This window comes from Sinocyclocheilus anshuiensis, unplaced genomic scaffold (genome assembly GCF_001515605.1).
Source record: "Sinocyclocheilus anshuiensis isolate Anshui unplaced genomic scaffold, SAMN03320099.WGS_v1.1 scaffold144, whole genome shotgun sequence".
NCBI lineage: Eukaryota > Metazoa > Chordata > Actinopteri > Cypriniformes > Cyprinidae > Sinocyclocheilus > Sinocyclocheilus anshuiensis.
Window position 1 is genome coordinate 601,529 of NW_015555720.1, and position 22,818 is coordinate 624,346.

The 22,818-nt window shown below is 34.3% G+C and overlaps 1 protein-coding gene across 1 annotated transcript in view; it reads left to right on the forward strand.

The window, feature by feature from the left end:
* The window catches only part of LOC107672397 (TNF receptor-associated factor 4-like), a 43,398-nt gene that overhangs the window by 18,319 nt on the left and 2,261 nt on the right, over nt 1-22,818 (forward strand). The window contains exons 2-6 of the mRNA XM_016465557.1: nt 11,560-11,611; nt 16,957-17,061; nt 17,436-17,597; nt 19,340-19,501; nt 21,528-21,683. Coding sequence (XP_016321043.1) covers nt 11,560-11,611; nt 16,957-17,061; nt 17,436-17,597; nt 19,340-19,501; nt 21,528-21,683 — 637 coding nt within the window. The remainder of the gene's footprint in view (nt 1-11,559; nt 11,612-16,956; nt 17,062-17,435; nt 17,598-19,339; nt 19,502-21,527; nt 21,684-22,818) is intronic.

Consider the following 22,818-nt stretch of genomic DNA (forward strand, 5'->3'; position numbering starts at 1 on the left):
ATGCAACTTAAAAAAACACTCCCGTTATAATCAGTGAAGCTATCTACACTGTATGATGAATAAATCTCTTATACTTACATCGCACGTACATCTGCACTTTGTTGTTTATGAGGAGAGAATTCGCGAGTCAGAATTCAGTCAGCGCGCGCTGATGACTCATTATGTGATGACTCATCTGAACGCATCTGATTGGCCATTGCATTCATAAGCTCAGCATAATCGTGTGTGATTGGTTAGAATGAGCAATACTGGAAAAAACGCGGAAAAAGAAATATAGGCCTAATGCAACAAATAAGCCCTAATATTAATTAGATATAGTATTGCTAGCATAATAATAATAATAATAATAATAATAATAATAATAATAATAATAATAATAATAATAATAATAATAATAATAATAATAATAATAATAATAATAATAATAATAATAATAATAATAATAATAATAATTATCGTCAAAGGCATCAGCCACAGGCGATATCTCTGTCTATCGTCGATACACGATACTATTGTCTATCGGCACAACCCTAAAATAAAGAACTATGTGAAGTAGAACTAGTTTAAATTATTATATTATGCAAGAAAAAAGAGACTGTAGAGGGAATCCTATGTAGGAAATCAATAGTCTGAGACAGTGGTCAGTGAAACCGTTTAGTGGCCATTATGCAAATATATTTTGCCATATTGACCAGGGCTCTGAGGTGTCTGTCAGCTGCAGGCTAATGACAGACCTCTCTGCCCAATGAGTATTTGTTGGCCTGGATTATCTGTCTGTTCCACCTGCTGTCATGGTAGAACAGCGCATGACATTGAGGAAGGTAATCCACCCATCCTCATCTCAACCGGCGCTAAGGATTAGCACGCTGCTAATTTGCCTCTAGCGAAGCCCGAGGTTGTGGCACATGTTTTGTCTCCCCAAGTCCAGTTTGTTTTGTGTTTTTCAGTACAGATGCCTGCCTGGAGTGTGAGGCGATAGCAAGATAACGGAAACTGTGTCAAATTTAATTACTTATGCTACACACGCCATTTTAATGCTTCGCTAAATCTATGTAGGCTAAGAGGAATCAATCGGGAACAAACATGCAGATCATTTGATATCCACTCTCATATTTGCTGGTGTCTCTTTGTAAGATCATATCTCCAATTGCATTAGCTTCTTTCTCTTTTGGACCCAACAACAAAGTGGAGAACATTTAGAGCTGCCCATAAGCTTCATATCTTACATCCAGAGCTCTGAACTTGCTCAAAGGCTCTCCAACTTACTTTTCCTCCAAAATAAACCCTCAGAAGATTGAATTTATCAAGCTGTTGCAAGATTATCCAACAGACATTATCAGCTTGTTCTTAGATCTTCTCATTTGAATGAATTATGCATTCATCTCAGAATGAGCCGCGAGAGCTTACTCTTTTCCAGCTCGCCCCATAGCCATCTCCAAACCCAGACCTTTTTTAACATCTCACCTTCCCACCGACTGAGAAGGGCAAGAAGGGCTCGCAGCTGGAAGATAAGCCAAGAAACGGCTAATCCTGCGGTCCTTTATGCTTATACTTTCCCTGCTAATTTCCACAACATTGAACTCGCAATCCTTTCAAACTGTTAAGGAGCTTTTTAATTCAGACCGGCTTTGTCTTTGTCGCCTGCATTATGTCAGTTTTAAACTTTAATCAGCCCCTCGGAAGCGACAGATGTGATGTGAGAATGTGCCCTAAATGTCATTTTTGTGAATTAAACGCTTTGTACTTCAGAATTTATCACATTCAGGGCTTCATCAGGCTTCGCCTTCTAATACAATGAAGGTTTGGCGGCTTTAAAATGTGTGGCCGCCCACTTTACCTCAATCCCACAGACCTTAGTTAGATTAAATTTGGCACTAACAAACTGTACTGTAACGTACTGTACAATCGATGAGAGCAAGTGGGGCTTTTATTATACAACCGGTGCATTTGTATGCAAAATTATTGCACCGTTATCATTCCACACAGTCACACAGTTTCATTGTTTTGATCTGTATGAGAAGGAAGAGACTACAAAATGTGAATGAATCATTTAGAACGACTCAGTTGAATCATTGAAAAGATCCAACTCAAACGAACGATTCATTCACAAATCGGAAATCACTGTCTTTTTTTGTCAGCCCGCCAAGAAGAGTTTTATTACCATTAAAATGATTAAAACATTATTTTTTATGCAATAAAATTCAGTGGTGTCCCATGTTGCTTTGGACCCCACTGAATTTTATTGTACCCATAGAAGAAGTAAGTCACACAACATCATTTTTAACTCAGTGAACTGTCTCTTTAAATATAGTGCATGAGTCATATGAATCACTTTTATGGTTCTTTTTTAGAAAACCTCATTTGCTGTCATTATTTTGACCAGAACATTGTTCAAAAAATCACCTTTTGTGTTCCACGGAAACAAGAAGCTCAAACGTGTTTGTTAGGACATGAATTTTCTTTTGTGGGTGAACTATTCCTTTAAGACTCCCTCATTTTATCCTCAGGAGAACCGCAGTTTTCTAGTGTCTCAAATCTTAGGATTACCAGAAAACTGAGTCATCCATCAGATGTGCTGGTTATCCGTCCTCTCAGTATCTGGGATTAGTGTGACACTTCTTTAATATCTTCAGTTATTTTTAGAGTCGGATTCCTCTGACCCCGTCAAAGCCTTCCTTGTGGCCCATCTTACCCGATCGTGATAGTTAGATGCCCTTTGACAGCGTTAAAAAGGGGGATCGCCAAGGCACTTCAAAGCACTATGGTGCGTATGGACAGCGTCTCTTTTAATAAAACTGTCAACGTATCTGAGGCGTCATGCACTTGCGTTCTTCAGGAACCTATGGCGTCGCTGCTTCGCCTCAAAACATTTGCCGTCTCTTGGATGAACGTTCTGCAAACATCTGCCCTTTACAGAGGAAGCTAAAATTAGACTTGCTGTCTGTAATTAAACAGCAAAAGCAGCCTGTCGGAGGAACTCTGTTTGCCATTCAGGCCATTTTTGATTATTGTGCACCAGTGTGTGCATATGCATGCGTGGTTATGTAGGAGGGAGAAAGAGAGATGCAAACAAAGGAAGTGACAGTAAAACAAGTGGGAGAAAGCAGTAGAAAAAGAGATGACATTTCGAGTGAACATCAAAAGCAGAGGCCATTTCACATCTGCACTTGACTGCAGCTTTTAGCACCTCTCAACACGGGCCGGTGTCTCCTTCTCACATGTGTGCAAAGTCTAATGGAGAAATGCTCCTTAACCACTTTGAACGTTCACATACAAGATCAGGCTCTCTCTGCTGCTCTTTCAAGCCGCCATCAAAGCTCGCCAGGAACCATTATACTCCATTGACACCTTTCTTAGGCTCTCCATTTCCAGGTCTAATGCCAGGCCACGTTTACACCTGGTTTTAGCAGCCGTCTGTCTCAGGGATCTGTTCAAGTGGACAGCACTAGGTCAGACGTGTCTTTTGTTTTCATCAAAGCACTTGAGGAGGTGTTTAAAACCACCTCCTTAGCATTTATAGCGTGTACTGTAACACCATGTCTCCTTTATTTTATTTTAATAACGGTTATTTAAACTAATTTATATATTGTGAAAAATCTGATTTTAATATTTTTATAAATTATAATTTAAAGTTTCAGAATTAAAATTTTAGTCAGCATTTAAGAAAATATGTATGAAATATTGTATTATATTATTATAATATTAGATTTGATTTATGTATTTTTTCCAGTACAAATTATGTTTTAAAATGTCCGCATTACAGTTTGTGTCAACATTTAGGAAAGTGATATCATATATTAAAACATTAGATTACATTTTTCATATTTTTAATAACAAATTATGTTTTAAATTGTCTGCATTACCGGTTGTGTCAACATTTAGAAAAATTATATTGTATTATATTAAAATATCACATTCAATTTTTCATTACAAATTAGATTTTACATTTTTAGTACAAATAATTTGAGTGAAAAGGAAAAAAATATTGTACTACATTATTATAATATTAGATTAGATTAAATTTTTGTCTTTTTTTATCACAAATTATATTTTACATTTTCAGCCTTTGTAATGTAATTGTAATGTATTATGTTATTAAAATATTAGATTTTTTAATGTTTTTATTTAAAATTATATTTTACATTTCCAGTATTACAATTTGAATGAAAATTTAAGAAAATTAAATTTTTAATAATTTATTACAATTTTAGATTATATTCATTTTTTATATCTTTTTATATCTATCTTTTAAATCTTACAAGTTATATTTTACATTGTCAGCATTCCAATTTGAGTGAATATTTCATTTACTGAGTTTGTCTTAGTTTCGAGGATGTCTTTTTGCTTAAATGACAGAAGAACTCAAACTGCATGAACACCACAAGTTTGACATAATGAATGCCACAAATTTACGTTTATTTGATTAGCAACCTACAAATAGTGCAGAATCTTGCAGAACTGGACATGTTGGTTGTGCTGGGATGAGATGATAAACGCGTGGTGTCTCCATCAGGACTAATAGCAGCCGCTTGGCCCGGTGCAGATCATTTAATGAGATGGAATTGATTTTCCTTTGCCTCCCTCATGCATCTGTACTCTAACCAATTACATAAAAAGACTCCCTGAGTTAGCTTTTGCTCTTGAAACCTCTTACAGCTATGTTCAGATGTTGAAATCAAGGTTAGAATGCCACTAGAGTAGCCTCGATATATTTTGCTACACTTCGGTGCTTCCTAAAATGTATCCATGCGTTCGAATTTAGCTCCTGCTACCTGAATACTGTTGTTGTCATTTCAGTAATGGTGAGTATAGATTTAAGTGTGGATTGCGACTGAAGGCAGGCTGTATCACAGTTGGCAGTGGTTTCCATTACTGTCAGCAAGGCAGAAAACCTCTCTTAGGCCATTACAGCGGGAGGATTAGAGGTGTTCATTCACACATCTAGTTGCACAGACATGCTAAAAGCATGCAGATAAACTCTGTCATTGAGAGGCACAGGTCCAAACCCAACACATTGACAGATATCTGATAAACATTTCTAGTAAAGAACAGTTGGGGCAGGATATGGAGATTTGGAGTTATTTTATTACATGACTCTTTTACAACAGCTCTTCTACCTTTACTGTTTAATGATGCCAGTCAGCCAAATATATCAGGAACATGGAAGGGAAAATTAATAAAATGTAGATTATGGTAGTAATATAAAGACTGTGTGAATCACAGGTGGCTTGTCTCGTGTGAGTTCATGTGACCCGTGATTCTGCTTGTCACCTAGCAGCACAGAATTTTGACAGGTCGTCATTGCCCACCATTGTGATTTCAGTCATGCCAGAAACCATCACACACTTCCTCTGAGTGTGTCATCATACATTTACAGTCGATTCAGCTTGTCCATGCACAGGATTTGCATTACAAGTGCATATTAAAGCATATCTGCAATGTTTTGTATCAAGGTCAAGATTATTTGACTTGGCTATTGTAAATCATGCCTAGGACACTGCAATAAAGGGTAGGCAGCAGTGAGTGAGTAACAGTTAAGTGCTGGTGTTAAGTGCTCAGCTCCTGCAGCGTTTTAAATGAACAGACATGCTAGATTTATGATGGTCAAGCCCTCACAATCTAACAACAGTCACAGTGTTGTGCTGACCTGAGCCCGCCTAAATGTCAAGCCAGAAACTTTACTGCACTTGTAGTTCAGAAAAGTCAAATATGTGCTTTTCTGTTCTTTCCTACTTTGTTGATATAAAAAGTAAAGAGTGAACAGAAGATAATTGAGAAAAGAGAGCAGGAATGGATGCTGATCATTAGGCCCAAAATATATTCTATTTAAGTTTAAAATAATAAATAAAGTTTCATTGTGAGATATAAAGCCACAATTACAAGAAATAAAGTCACAGTTGTGAGTTATAAAGTCACAGTTACAAGAAATAAAGTCACAGTTGTGAGGTATAAAGTCAGTGTATTATATATTTTGAAAATATTTACATGTATTTACATGTACTGTATATATTTATATTCATATAATTTATGTTATAAATAAATATATGTAATATATAAACAACATATTTTTTCTTAAATATATACATGCACGTGTGTGTATTTATATATACATAATAAATATACACAGTACACACACATATATTATGTAAACAAAAACTTTTATTTTGGATGCGATTAATCGTTATAGCACTAATTATCTCATCTCATGTCATGTCATGTCATGTCAATTTATATTATACCCTACTGTTGGAAGGTTGTGTTGGTAAGAAGTCTCACCAAGGCTGCATTTATTTGATCGAAAATACAGTAAAAACAGTTAAATTGTAAAATATAATTACAATTTCAAATAAATATTTTCTATTTTAATATATTTTAAAACATAATTAATTTCTCTGATGCAAAGCTGAATTTTCTGCATCATTACTCCAGTCACATGATCCTTCAGAAATCATTCTAATATGCTGATTTGTTGATCAAGAAACATTTTATTGTTATTATTATCAATGTGGAAAACAGTTGTGCTGCTTAATATTTTTGTGGAAACTGATACATTATTTATATTTTTAATAAATGAATTAATTAGCAAATAAATAAAATCAGAATTTATTTGAAATAGAAATCTTTGGTAACATTATGCTATCACTTTTGATTTAATACATTCATGCTGAATAAAAGTAATTATTTATTTAAAAAAAAATTACTTGTAGTAGTGTATATTAGATAATATTAAAACAGTAAACACATTAAAACAACTATTAAAAGAGTATGAAATAAGATCAAAGTTTGCTTATTTTTTGTTAAAAATATTTAAAAATATATAATTGTTGTTTATATACAAAACTGTATGTAGGATATATTTGTTTTTCTTTCTTAGTGTTTAAAACTAAGGCTGTTTTTAAAAAGCAGAATGAACCAGTAATATTATAAAATTTGGTAAATACCTACAAATATTGTGTTAATATCTCAATTTAACACATTAACTTTGACAGCCCTAATTATGAGTTAAAGTTAGCATTTGGGTTAGTTTTCCACAGACTTTTTTTTTTTTTTTTTAAGATTTAAATGTAAAGATGTGCGAATTTTTTACTGAAATTCTTACCCTTCGCCTTTGGAATATGTGCAAGCATGAATAAAATTTGATGTTTGAGCGATATATGGTTTGAAGCGATGTTAGGGTGAGTACATGATGACAGATATTTCATCTATCCCTTCAACTCAAATCTGTCAGATCTGCACTCTTGTAAAGAGAAAAAATGTTAGAGGTTCCCTAACATGAGGCGTTCAAAGCATAGAGAAGGGGCCAGGCATCAAGGGTTTTGAAGAGTTTCTTTTATACTTGCCTTAGCACTGAAGATGAAATGCATGTGCTGATGTTGTCCTTCTTACGTTAATGCTAATACAGCGCTGAAGCATAACAATGAGTCTGAACAAATGAGTCAGTGCCTCAGAGTCAGTCCGAATTAGAGGCGTTCAGCAGATGAATGTATAGCTGCCGGTTTTCTCTTGCTCTCTGGAAGGAATCAGTCTGACAAGCCATTTATTTGCATGCTAAGAAATGAGTTTCCAGTGCACCTTCCCACCTCTCTGTCTCATATTTGTTCATCAGTCAAGGGGCGGTTCTCCGTTGTAAATCAGAGCGCATCTGAAAAGCTGAACAGTCCCATTGGAACCACATTGATGGACTAGAAATAAAGTCCAGCGTGCATTTGTATTAGTAGGCCTGTCTCTGGTGGGTAATTGATTGACTTATTTGTTAAAGCCCGATGTATTAATTGTGGCCCTACTGACACACTGACCTTAATGGATGTGGCTGCCGTCACCTCAGGCGTTAAAGCCCTTTCCATCTGGCCCCTAAATAGGCTCGGGACAGTCCTCGTCATGTGATGTGTCATTCAGAAATTATCAATGAAGACATTGTGGCCTTATTTGTTTAAAAGTCAGGGAAGAATTCATTATCGACTTGTTTTGCCTGTCACAAGGTCTCGTGATACTGTGAAATGTTTTTTTTTTTCTCACTATAGATAAAGACATTGAACTCACCGTGCACTTTTCCTTTGAAATAAATGTTCTTATTGTATGTGGCAGAGTGTTAAATTAAAAAAATCAGACGTTATAATCAATTGTATCAAACAAAAGTCATTAATTAAAGGGGTCATATGATGTTGCTAAAAAGAACATTATTTTGTGTATTTTGTGTAATGAAATGTGGCCCCTAAATAGGCTCGGGACAGTCCTCGTCATGTGATGTGTCATTCAGAAATTATCAATGAAGACATTGTGGCCTTATTTGTTTAAAAGTCAGGGAAGAATTCATTATCGACTTGTTTTGCCTGTCACAAGGTCTCGTGATACTGTGAAATGTTTTTTTTTTCTCACTATAGATAAAGACATTGAACTCACCGTGCACTTTTCCTTTGAAATAAATGTTCTTATTGTATGTGGCAGAGTGTTAAATAAAAAAAATCAGACGTTATAATCAATTGTATCAAACAAAAGTCATTAATTAAAGGCGTCATATGATGTTGCTAAAAAGAACATTATTTTGTGTATTTTGTGTAATGAAATGTTTATGCGGTTTAAGGGTCAAAAAACATTATTTTCCACATACTGTACATTATTGTTTCTCCTCTATGCCCCGCCTTTCTGAAACGCGTCGATATTATTTTGTGTATTTGGTGTAATGAAATGTGTTTATGCGGTTTAAGGTTGAAATAGCACATTATTTACCACATATTGTACATTATTGTTTCTCCTCAATGCCCCGCCTTTCTGAAACGCGCCGATTTTTACAAAGCTCATCGGTCTGAAAAGCAAAGTGTGCTCTGATTGGCCAGCTATCCAGTGCATTGTGATTGGCCGAATACCTCAAGCGTGTAACGGAAATGTTACACCCCTTACCATATTGTGATGCCCTGTCCCGACCGGAGCGATGAGACAAAAACATTAAAACCTATTATAAACGAGGCATTTGTTGCATCCAGTGGGGACATAAAATAAAAGAGAGAGATTTTTTTTTTTTTATATTTTAGTTTATAACTAAAATGACTAAAACTGAAATGTACATTAAATAAAGCTAAATATAAATATTAAAACACAAAAACTAATACAATGACAAAAGCACATAGAATTGCTAAAACCTCACCTGAATTAAAAAAAAAAACTTACAATATTAAAATAAGTGCTCATTCAGAATATGAATAAATACTAGTACACTGAAAAAAAAACTTAGTAATTTTGTCTTTTTTCCAGTACAAATATGTAGACATTTTAAATCAATATGCATTTGTAGTTGGTAAGCAAAATTACACAGGATATTTAGTTTTGTTTTAACATATCAAAATGTATTGTTTTTTCCTTTGAATTAAGTTGATTTTTAGATTTTGTCTTGTTTTAGGTGTAAATTCAATTAATTTTGATCATTTGTTTAGAAAACAAGTCTTAATATCTAAGTCATTTTGCTTTTCAGGTTAATGTATACTGATTTATAAAGAGTTCAGATATTTTTTACTGGGAAACAAGACAAAAATTCTGAGTAAGAAAATTATTTTTGTTCAATGTAATGATTTAACAAGAGTGCATTTTACTATTTCAGTTTTTCTACCTCAAAATTTATTTATAATTGTTTGTGAAATTTAGCAATTTCTGAGTAAAAAATTGATTTTACACCAAATGTTTTGTAGGGTATATAAATAATACTAAAATAACACTGGTACATTCATAAGTGCTGTTTAATGACCTCTGTAGGCAGTAACAGGCAGTAGAGGGGCCATATTAACACATCTCTTGGGACGCTTCTACAGATGGTCCTTTTGGATTCTTTTTATGTAAATAACAGCACTGTACAGTAGGACACACACACACACCTCCCCCTACGGCCATCAGTGCGATCTGCGGTCACTTCCATTATTTACCATGTGAATATTTCATGGTGACATCAGTGTTCTGGACGGCCCATGCTGCCAGAGGGGCCCCGCTAATGAGGCACGACGCCCCTCTCAGCTGGTCGCCTCACAGCCGGGATAAATCTCATGTCTCCTTTTTTCTTCTTTATGTCCCACCACAGTGTCTTTCTCTCGGCTCCTTTCAGCATTGTTGTAAGCAGTTCACAACTAGGGTACATAATTAACCTTCATCCTAGTAAAAAAAAGGCAAAGAGCACAGATTAGGGCACTCCTCCAGTCAGACAGAAAGTCTGTGTTTAGTGGTGCAGGCTAAGGTGTGAGTCAGTACTACTGGTGTGCATACTTAAAGTGAGGGATTTGAACAAACCGCTTATCCTGAGCATTAGACTTCAGTGAGTAAATCATCTTGCACTATTTGTGCCACAGACATGAATAGCACCTTTTTGTCCTGATTTAATTTATTATACTATACCTTAAGGTGCAATTCATACATATAATATCTTAAATAAACCACTTATGTGATGAGCATGTTTTTAATTTCTGTATTAAAATTAATTCAGATATAAAAATAAAAATAAAAATACTTTCAGATATAAAAAATAAAATGTTGGGGTGATTTAACCGTTTTGATATATTTCATAAAGAAAGAATTGGAAAAATAATGACATTAGTATAATATTGTATTATTAGTGAAAATTTTGAATTTCTATTTAAACTTACATTTTTTCCAACTTTTTATTTCTATTTTAACTATTTTTCTATTTTATTCTATTTATAGTTTGAGAGGCAACATTTCTAATTTCCATTAAAGTTTTAATATTTAAGTTTTTATATCTAATATTTTATTTTTTAGCTTTAAATTAATAAAAACATCATTCACAATAAAACACAATAAAACATCACTAACACTAAAACTATCAAAATAATTAGTGCTGTCAAACGATTAATCGCGATTAATCGCATCCAAAATAAAAGTTTTTTGTTTACATATAATATATGTGTGTGTACGGTATATATTTATTATGTCTATATAAATACACATACATGTATATATTTAAGAAAGATATGTTGTTTATATATTAAATATATTTATCTGTAATATAAATATATACATGTAAATATTTTCAAAATATATGCTTTAAGTGTGTATTTATATATACATAATAAATATACACAGTACACACATATATTATGTAAACAAAAGCTTTTATTTTGGATGTGATTCATCGCGATTAATCGTTTGACGGCACTAATTATTTTGATAGTTTTAGTGTTAGTTAACAATAACATTGTAAGAAATGACATCACGGAAAGAAAAGTTTCTTAAATATCAGATAATTTGACCTTTTTATGATAAGACTGGGTCACACATGGGATGATAAAAATATAAATTTTTTAACTTTTTTTAAGAAAGATTATATAAATGCGTACACACATATATTCAAAGAAAATGTTATTACTTTTTACTTTGATGATTAGACTCGCCAATCATGTTTTCTTCAGAAAATCTCGTTTCCTCCTGTAATTTATTTTCAGATGCTTTTACGCTGAATCTGCTGTTTATAACAACCCTGAACTGAATCAATTATTTGAATCTGATTTGTTGTGTGCTGCTCACTGAAGTTGAAAATACATCTTTCCTTTCTTCTGCTTGCAGTGAGGGGGTCTTCAAATGCCCGGAGGACCAGCTCCCACTGGATTACGCCAAGGTAATAATACACTCAGCACTAATCTCTCATCCATTCTGCTGTAGACCAGATTACAGATCAATCTCCCTCAGCCATTCACATCCCTGTAGCGTACAGTGGAGTTACAGGGGCCAAGTACAACTTTTCTTGAGTGGCTCTGCGAGAATGAACGAAATGCTAATGTGTCAACAATAGCAGGCTATGTTTGTGAGTCACTGACTGCCCCGGGCGTTCAGCCCTCGTCCACGCTTCTCAAACCACCCGAGTAATCACACTAATGAACTACCACAGGCCACGCATTTCCCTGGGAATGTCGAAAAGAAGGAAGGAAGAAAGAGACAGAGATGACACATAGATTAGTTTGGAATATGACAGAATCTATTTGATGTTGATTTAATGCGGCAGTGTGGTCTTTCTGCACCACTAAACGGAACATTTATAAATATATAAATAATACAAGTATATATCTAAACAGTCCTGAGTTGTTTGCATAAACCTAGTTTATGCTGGAAATCATTTTAAATTATTTAGAATTATTATTCATATTATTTAAACTGCTATAAATATAGTAATTTACATGGCATGTGCAAAAAGTAAAATATACAATTTCCATAAATCCATAAAATTTTTCTGAAAATAAAATGAACAGGGAAAAAAATAATATCTAAAAATATCTAAATAAGACATTTCATCTTGAACTCACAACAGTGGTCCAATTTATTCCTTTTAACTAATTTTATACCAGAAATCATGTAGAATAATTTTGCATTATTATTAATTTTATTTAAATTATTATTAATATAATAATTTATATGGCAAATGGTGCATAATGGGAAATTAAATGTGAATAAAGGAAAAAAAAAACGATATATCCATAAAGTCCATAAAATGTTTTCTGAAACTGAAATGAACAGAAATATTAAGATCTGAAAATATAAACAAGTGTGTATAGATATATTTAACTAATTTTATACCAGAGATCACGTACAATCATTTAGCATTATTATTAATTTTATTTAAATTTCCATTAATATAATAATTTTCATGGCAAATGATACACAATGGGAAATTAAATGTGAATAAAGGAAAAAACTAAATGTCCATAAAGTCCATAAAATGTTTTCTGAAACCGAAATTAACAGAAAAATCTAAAAGATCTAAAAAATATAATAATACATATATTTAACAAATTTTATACCAGAAATCACGCAGAATAATTTAGCATTATTATTAATATTATTTTAATTCATTAATTAATTAAATTAATTCATTAATTAATACAGTAATTTACATGGCAAATAGCACATAATGGGACATCAAAAGTAAAGTAGTGCTGTCAAACGATTAATCGCGATTTTTTTAAATATACACATGCGTGTGTGTGTATTTATATATACATAATAAATATACACAGTACACATATATTATGTAAAGAAAAACTTTTATTTTGGATGCAATCAAAAACTTTTATTTTGGATGCGATTAATTGCGATTAATCGTTTGATGGCACTAGTGTAAAGTAAAGAAATAAAGTGTTTATAAAGTTCCTGAACTGAAAAGAACAGAAGCAAAATGTGTGTATGCACACACACACCTGGTTGAGAATCACTGAAGTATGGCAAAAATGTGTTGAGTTTATAAAAGCGTTTAAAAGTGATTAAGGGTTAATCTCTTCATGAAGGTGTTAAATATTAATACAGTAGCCTCCTCCTCCTCCTCCTCCTCCTCCTCACAAAATATTTCAGTTAGGCAATTATACTCTGTGGTTCAGCTAATCTGCACCACGCCACATTAAAGAAGGAATTTCACCAAATCTTTAATTAAAGTATTGACTAATTTTTCATCTTGCTCTTTAGTTAATTAATCAGGTTGAGCTGGGAAAAATGCCATAAGTGTCGGCGTTCATTAAAGAGCCATTTTTCTCATGCGCTGCCCTAGAGAGTGAGATTATGAAACCTCCGAGTGCTTCGCAGATGATGAGCATACCTTCAATTTAACAACAGTGATTTTAAAGCTACTCTAAATATGTGATTTTTTTTTAAACTGGTGGGATGAGACCTAAAATTGTCTGCAAGTAATACAACGCAACTTATGTAATCATACATAATTGTACAATTTATCAGCCCTATTACAGTGTTCTTTTTTCAAACTCTTCTAACATCGGAGTCATCTTCTCCTGCAGTGTGTTTGACAGGCTTCTGTAAGAGCACATGCACAAAGTTAAACCTGTTCTGTGTTGGAAAGAGCTTTAGCGCACTAATCCGTTGAAGCTGTGATTTGCATGAAGTCGGCGGGATAACTCTACTCATCCTGGAAAGCCTGGAGTGCCGCAGGAGCGTCTGATGCTCATGAGGCCTGAACACACAGTTATTGCACAAACAGTCATTTTAAAGACCTGACAGCCGCCCACAGATTACCCATCCACCTCCGCAGGGCTGCTGTTCAGTACCTGTCTTTGCCTGTTTAAGGTTGGGATTACCCCACGTCTCATGTGTCATTGGGTACACATACTCTGTCAAAACTATAGTTCAAACATTTGGGGTCAGTAGTACGATTTCTAATTTTGAAAGAAATTAATACTTTCATTCAGAAAGGATGCATTAAATTGATCAAAAGTGACAGTAAAGACATTTATAATGTTACAAAAGATTATATTTCATATAAATGCTGTTCTTTTGAGCTTTGCATTTATCAAAGATTCCTGAAAAAAAATGCATCATAGTTTCCACACACACACAAAAAAAAAAATGAATTCAACTTTTATGATTCAGCATATTAGAATGGTTTCTAAAGGATCATGTGACACTGAAGATTGGAGTAATGATGCTGACGATTCAGTTTTACCATCACAGGGATAATATAAAAAATATAAATAATTTTAATTATAATTTATAAATCTAAAATATAATATAAAAATATAATACTTTAATAAAATATATTAAAATAGAAAACAGTTATTTTAAATTATAACATTTCACAATATATCAGTTTTACTGTATTTTTATTAAATAAATGCAGGTTTGGTGGGTATAAGAGACTTCTTTTAAAAACGTTTGAATGGTAATGAAATTTATGGCGGTACATTCAAGATGCAAATTCAGTTCATGCATCTCAGGAGAATAATATCACCACTTCTAAGAAAACTGACGCAAAATAGAATTAATAGAACAGAATACATTTTTTACAATTTATTATTACAATACTGCAATTGCTTTTAGGTGTTTCCATGCAGAGTTTATATGCAATATTCCAAAATGTGCAAGAAATTTGTTCTTTAGTACTTCTTAAGAACGTCTTGTGTACTCAACTGTACTATTTTGAGACACCATGAATATAACCTAAAATGTGCTATTAACATATATTTGTATTAAAAAATGTATTTAGTTACCACTTGAGTGTAATAATGTATGCAATTTTTTTTTTGTTTCCATGCAGAATTTATATGCAATATTCCAAAATGTGCATACAAATATGTGGATTTGGAACCCCATTATTAACAGTGCCAAAGCTGATCAGCATGAGTTTGTTACTTTCTTGTTATTGTCGAATCAACACAATAAGAAGTAGAAGTGCAGTTACTGATCTGCCGCTTGATAAAGTTGGATATTGCAGTCAAGTAGGGACGCCAAATAGCAACCAAGCGTTTTTATACTGAAGGCTCGCCTGCTTACATGTGATGTTGTATTTTTAGTTCTTTATATAATTCGTTGTTTTTTTTATCTACAAGTCTTCCATAAATTCTGAGCTGTCGTGTGTACAGCAGGATGGCACAGTTGGGAGAGTTTATAATAGTGTGCCAGAAAATCTGTCAATGAAATTGAATTTGAGTGTGTGTGGTTGGGAGGGTGAGGGGAAAGGCTCCATATGGGATATAAATGGGGGCGATCGGCCACGTCTGCAGTGCTGTCGTAACGCTGCAGATCTGTGTGTGTATGTAAATCCTGCAGGCAGGGGATTTGGGCTGATTGGATGGAGGAGCGTCTCATCCTTCATCGACTTTATGGATGAAGGGAAGATGCAATAGCCTCTGGATCTAACGTACACTCACAGATGCACGTGTACACGCTCGTTTCACAGGGCTCTAGTTGAGGTCATCCATCACCGTGCAATTGAATTTGATCGTGCAGCAGTGTATTTGTGTTTTTGACAAAACATTTTTCTTTTCCCAGTCTTTTAAAATTCATTTTACTTTTTCTTTTTTTTTTTTTTTTTTTCATCGTTTTTTTCTTGGAATAACAATATAAAAGCATTAGCTTGCAACTGACTACGAGTTAATGCATTTTAAACTTTTAAAAATGAAAACCAAATTTTAAACTTTTGGTCAGTTTACGTTTGTCAGATGAATGAATGAATGAATGAATGATGCATTTATATAGCGCTTTATTGTGTATTGTTGTACACCCAAAGCGCTTTACAATCATATGGGGGGTCTCTCCTCAACCACCACCAGTGTGCAGCATCCACTTGGATGATGCGACGGCAGCCACAGGACAGCGGCACCAGTGCGCTCACCACACACCAGCTACAGGTGGAGAGGAGAGAGAGTCATAGAGCCAATCTGCAGATACTCATCTTTCTATATACATTTGGGCGGCGTTATGCAAATCTTCCCACATTGTGACGTAGACATGTGGGGGCGTGTTAGAACGAACAGTTTTAGGTAGGCGTGGTTGACTCTTAACTTTTATAAAGAATATCTCTTTGGATTTGAGACTTTAGTCTTTGCAACTTTACAGATCTTCTTTATGCACCAAGAGCTTGTATCACTTCAAAGAGAAAAGAAAAATTGAAATCACATCATATGACCCCTTTAAAGTACAGATGAAAATGTATCTACCTCAATGAAATATTCGTATTAATAGTAGTAGTAGTGGTAGTAATTTGCATTTTGGTTTCTGTGCAGAATTTCTGTGTGATATCCCAAAATCTGCAAAAAATATGTTTTTGGAACATTGTTGACAAGTGTCAGTACTGACTCAAATTGTCTGTCAGAATCACAAGATATCACTAAAAATGATGCAATTAAACATTTTGATTTGAACATTTTCGGTGTGAAATGTTATGAAAAACTTATAGTTACACAAGTTACACAATTATTATGCCTTTTGGTCAATCATTGCTGTCATTTCCGAGTACTCGAGTACTCGCACCCATCCTTATGAATGACGTGATGTTTGCTGTAATTATATCAACAGACAATCCCCTTTTAGCATGGGAGAAGCCACAGGTGTATACTGTGTCTGAGTTAATAAGTGAACGTTTAAATCCAGACCTCTGTCCTGTGCTTGAGTGGTTAATATATGAGTGTGTTTGAAGAGAGGAGACAACGTTGATTAATGTGTCCTTGGTGTAATGGTGTGTTATAGATCTATCCTGACCCTGAGCTGGAGCAGCAGATACTGGCGCTGCCCATCCGCTGTATTCACAGTGAAGAGGGCTGCCGCTGGACCGGCCAGATGAAACAGCTACAGGTAATGATGCTTTATCATTTTTCTGATGCTTTTTAAAAATAGTAGTCTCCCTACATAGCTGTTGCTGTAGCAGTATTGTCTGCTAACTTGCATGGTTGTCTCTCTATGTGATTTGTTTGAATGTGTTGTAGTTGTGTTAAAGGGATAAATCTGTCATTTACTCTTCCTCATGTCGTTCCAAACCTGAATGACTTGCTTTCTTCTGTTGAGCACCAAACAGTTGACTGTAGCCATTGACTTCCATAGTAAATTACTATGGAAGTCAATGGGTACCACCAGCTGTTTTGGGTGAACTAGGTATATTTGGCCTAAAAATGGGAACTATGTCACTGTAAATATATACTACAAAACATACTTGTCTGTTTCTTTCCCAGAGCCACTTCTCAACCTGCGCCTTGAATGTGATCCCCTGTCCCAACCGCTGCTCCGTCAAGCTGACGCGCAAAGACCTGCCCGAGCATCTGCAGCACGACTGTCCCAAACGCAAGGTCAAGTGCGAGTTCTGCGGGAGCGAGTTCACAGGAGAGGCCTATGAGGTACTGCGGTCAAATCACGTCCAAGACCGTTATTATAGAGCGTTGCAGAAAAGAGTCCTTAAACCTCGAAAAGAGTTAGCATTGAAGTCAATGGGTTTTTGGTTAAACGCTGAAATAAGGTGTGTTCAACACAAGCTTAAGGTATTTTCATGTTTTATTCTACGACATAAAATACTATTATATGTTATGACTATAAAATACATTTAATAATACCCCACATGTGATTATTTTAAGCTTTTACGTGTCCTGAAAACGACAGTTGCTAACATGCTAACATGCTAAGTGGCTAAATGGGACTGGTTGTCACAACTTGACGCTTTATTAATTATTCTAACTGAAAATTAACAACTGTAAGTTTGTTGGAAAATGAATGGTAGTGACGTTGAAATCATGACTGGTGTAGTTCTTTACAGCATAACTTTAGCTTTACATCTGGTGATTCTATTTAGGCTTTCATAAAAGTTGTGTTCATTTCTAAAGATTATCTTGATGAACAAAATGTATAAGAATCATAAACTTTTGTTGGTCCTATTTTCTGGCTTTTTTTTTTTTGAGGGAAGCTGTTAACTTCATCTCTGCAGCACTCATTATCATATTAACAAAGATGTATTAGCTTTCTTATTTGATTATTGTCAGTTTGTGCTCTATAAAAAGGATTGCTACATGAAGAAAGAGGCTTGTGTGTATCTCAACGTGCTGTAATTCTGAAATGTGTGAAGTCGTTATTAGCAAATTGGCAGCTTGATCTCATAGTAGCACAAGAACTGCGGTTGTTTGCTAATATGGTGGCACTCCTATTTTTACAATACAAACTAATACTAATAGAAACCTCACAATGTATAAAAGAGACGTAAAAGCCTTTTTATTGCATTTTATGGGAATCTTTCTGTTGTGTTTTGTGGGTAGGCTGCAAAATTGCACTAAATTGTTGCAGTTTATGATTAGAGAACCACTTTATTTGCAATTTACTGCTCTTTAACAAGTGGTGTTTTTGCGTCATGAAAGTGCTTGCAAGGCAGATATGATATTACACAAACATTCTAGTAAAAGCTAGAATAAAGTATAGAATAAAGTCTTGGCGAGTTGATGCTTGTCACCGAAAGTCAGAGCCAGTCTGCAGATTTTGGCCAGTCAGAATTGACAGATTTAATAGATAATCGCATAGTAGGCCTATATAGTAAGTAGTAAACAGTTGTTAAAAGAACCATTTTTCTTAGTGTGAAGAACTTTGCCACTATAAATAACCTTTTGCACAATGAAGAGATTTCGTGACTATTTAAAGTTTTTCATGGAAGCATAGATGCCAATAAAGAACCTTTATTTTACCATCTATAGCCCACTCTACATTGTAAAGTGTGTCAGGATGATGGCTGATGGTTCAGTAGACAAAAAAAGATCTGGATGAGTGTCACAACAGCAGCAGCACCATGACTATTTAAGGTTTTTCATGGAAGCATAGATGCCAATAAAGAACCTTTATTTTACCATCTATAGCCCACTCTACATTGTAAAGGCTGTGTCAGGATGATGGCTGATGGTTCAGTAGACAAAAAAAGATCTGGATGAGTGTCACAACAGCAGCAGCAAAGCAGATCTGATGCTGCTAATTCAATTATGCAGAACCTAAACTAGCCTAAAACATGTTCTTTTCCTGCTTTGCATGCAGTCGTTTTATCTTCAGGAAATGCAAATCTAGTTTATTTTCTTCTTCTGACTTCTCCATCTCCTTTCGCGTCCCTCAGAACCACCAGGGCATCTGTCCTCAGGAGAGTGTGTACTGCGAGAACAAGTGTGGCGCAAGAATGATGAGGAGACTACTATCCCAGCACACCATGACAGAATGCCCGAAACGCACACAGCCCTGCAAGTACTGCGGCAAAGAGTTTGTCTACGACACTATCCAGGTGAGCGACACGGCACAGCAAACCTCTACACCCAAATCATTCAGCGCTCTGACTTAGACTGTGACGGCCTTCAGCCGTGGCCCTGCATCTGTACCACAGAAAAAAAATGGATGCAAATAGTGTTTGTTTATTGATTTTTCTATGCGCCCGTCCAGCGCCGGGTGTGAATGGAACAGTAGCCGCTCAGTGGTGAATTAAAGGGGTTTTGAGGCTGCACAGGGTGGGATGGCAGCGGGCCTGTGACTACATAAACACTGGCTTTCATAGTAGATTCTGGATTTGGTGCCAACCAAAGCTTGGGCTGGCCTAGCTTCTTTTTATAACACCTGCGTTCACACACATAGAGGTATACATCCTGAGCACACTGTGAGATTCAGCTGCCAGGCTAATGCACAAGCTCCCTATTCCAAAGCCTAGTGTATACATCTGTCATGGAACCTCATTAAGATACCAATCTGAAGGAAGGGAGACTAGACTTGATTTCAGTGAATTCTGATGTTAGCATATCGCTAAGCTAACAGATCGATAGCCTACTAAGCATTAAATGCATAGCATACTAATATTTTTCTAAATTACACTGAATAGGTACTGCAAGATTAATTGAAATTAAACCATGATCGCTATGTGCCTCAGTGCCATTATTAGATCTCAAGGTTGCAGTTTTATTAAATAAATATAAACATGGAGCGTGTTTCTGAGTGAAGCTTGGGACTGTGTTCATTTACACGCAAGCAGGTCATGATGTGGTGTTTTCAGTGTCTCAGAGCAGCTTGGTTCACAGTAAATACTGCTCTGCATACACTCTTTGCATCACTCACTTATAACGTGCATTTGGAAATGCAACATGCACCAACCATCTTTGCAAACTTGTAATGAGAAGAAGTGCTTATAAACCACTATTATTTATTTATTGATTGATTGATTTTTGATCAATTAAAAGTGCAATGGTTTACAATTTGAAAATGCAGAAATTAACAGAGCCATAAACATTAGTATTGTCATTTATAGTTTTACTGTAAAATAAAATTACTGTAAAATTGTTTTTCTTAAATATTTTTATATTTTACAGTGAAATATTACAATAGTTTAGTAATAAATTAGTTTATTTTTAGTAACAATAAAATAATAATAATAATAATTATTATTATTATTTTATTTTATTGTTACTAAACAAAAATATTAAACTAATTTATTACTAAACTATTTTAATATTCATTATTATTTTAGTCATATTGATATATAATCACAAAATTCTGGTCAAAATTGTGCAGCCCTACAAACAAGTACAGCAAATATGCAGCTTTTTTTTTTTTTTTCACATTTTCACAATCACATTTTTAATCAGAAAAGTTTCGCAATTGCCAAAACGATATTTTTTCCCCCAAATCGTGCAGCCTCAACACTGAACTAAATTCATGGTGCTTTTTAGTATCAAATCAACAGTCTGTGTATTTTTGTTTGTAATTATTAATTTGTTTATTATGAATTAATTTGTAATAATGTGCACAATGCATTTGTGTGGATACATACAATGGCTTTACAATTTGGTTGAAATGAGGGATCTTAGGAGGTGGCATAATTAAGTGGCCTACCCTTTTGAGTATGCTTCATGTTGTAAACGCATATGATACCTTAAAATACTGCCTCCGTAGGCACCTGTAGGTTGAAACAAAAACTGGTTTAATTTCCTCTTATGGAGGAGGATTCAGGATTCATGCTTTTTAATGCGTCATTTCATACTTTATGACTAATATTTGACCTACGCTTTAATCCAAAGCCTAAATATTTATTAGTGCGTGTTTCCTGGGAACTGAACCCATGACTTTGGTGTTGCTAGTGTCACGCTCCAGCAGTTGAGCTACAGGAACACGAGCGCAGCGACTGTTATAGATGATCTCATGATGATTTCATGAATCCATGCATATTTTAGTTCTCACGCCTCAGTGCTCAAGCTGTTATTGCTCAAGAAATCACAGCTCAACCTACAGATTCACGTCAATGCTGACTGTTGCCTTTCATCCCTCAGAACCACCAGTACCACTGCCCTCGCTTTCCCGTGCAGTGTCCTAATCAGTGCGGCACCCCGAACATCGCACGTGAGGATCTGGCCAACCACGTGAAGGAGAGCTGTGGCAGCGCGCTGATCCTTTGCCCCTTCAAGGAGGCTGGCTGCAAACACCGAGTGAGTCCTGCGCTGTAACTGCCTGTTGCAGTTTTCCTGTGTCTGTGTCAGTAAAAATTTCTTTGAAGCTTATAGTAGAAGACTCTTTTTAAGGATGGGATGTCTGCTATGAGATTTCATCTTTGCTCGTTTTTGAGATCAAGGGAGTTTGGGGAAATAAGTTTTATGCAATTTGCAGGCAGCACTGTCAACAACTTTGTGACATGTTTCCGGTCTCCTGTTTTTACTTGCAATTATATAGACCCGAGAGTATGGAGGAATAGCAGTGCTACTTAAAAATAAAAGAAATGATTAATTTATAAAACTGTGAACAAGTCACTTTTAAATGAACAAATAAATCAATATTTAAAACCGTTGTTAAATTTACCGTGTTTAAAAACGTAAATAATTAAAACTTCATTGATTTATTTACATTTGTACTTTTTTAACTAATAAATTGAAAGATTTAAATGTAACAGTAATATAATTAATAAATCACTTTTAAAATAAATATATATTTTTCAAATAGACATAGTACAACTGTTTATATAATTCATGTTTTAAAAAATGTAGTTAAATGTAACCGTAAAATAATTGTAAAATGATAAAAACAGTAAAAGATTTAATGAATCACTTTTCAAATTGACAAATAAGCAAACATATTTAAAATGGTTTATTTAATAATCAGAAAGTATATTATCAATTTATTTGTTACATTTGGCTACATTTTATTATTTGACAGAAATTAAATAATAGTTTTAAAAATGTCTGTTTATTTATCAATTTGAAAAGTGATTTATTTACTTATTTACATTTTTATTTTTCATTAATACATTTAACAATGTAGGTAAAAAATAATAGCAGTAAATAATTAATCACTCTTCAAATTGACAAATAAACAGACATGGTTTATTTAAAAACAGAAAAAGTAATTTGTAAATGTTTTATATTTTTAAATGTTGTATTTATTTATTCTTAAATTACCTACAGTACATTTTTAAACATGGATTTAAAAATAGTTTTAAATATGTCAGTTTATTTGTCATTAAAAAATATATATTTATTAACGTATACTTTTTGAATTATCACACTGATACATTGAATTATTGATACCTTGATTTGTGTCAAATAAAATATGATAATCAAAGTCTATAGT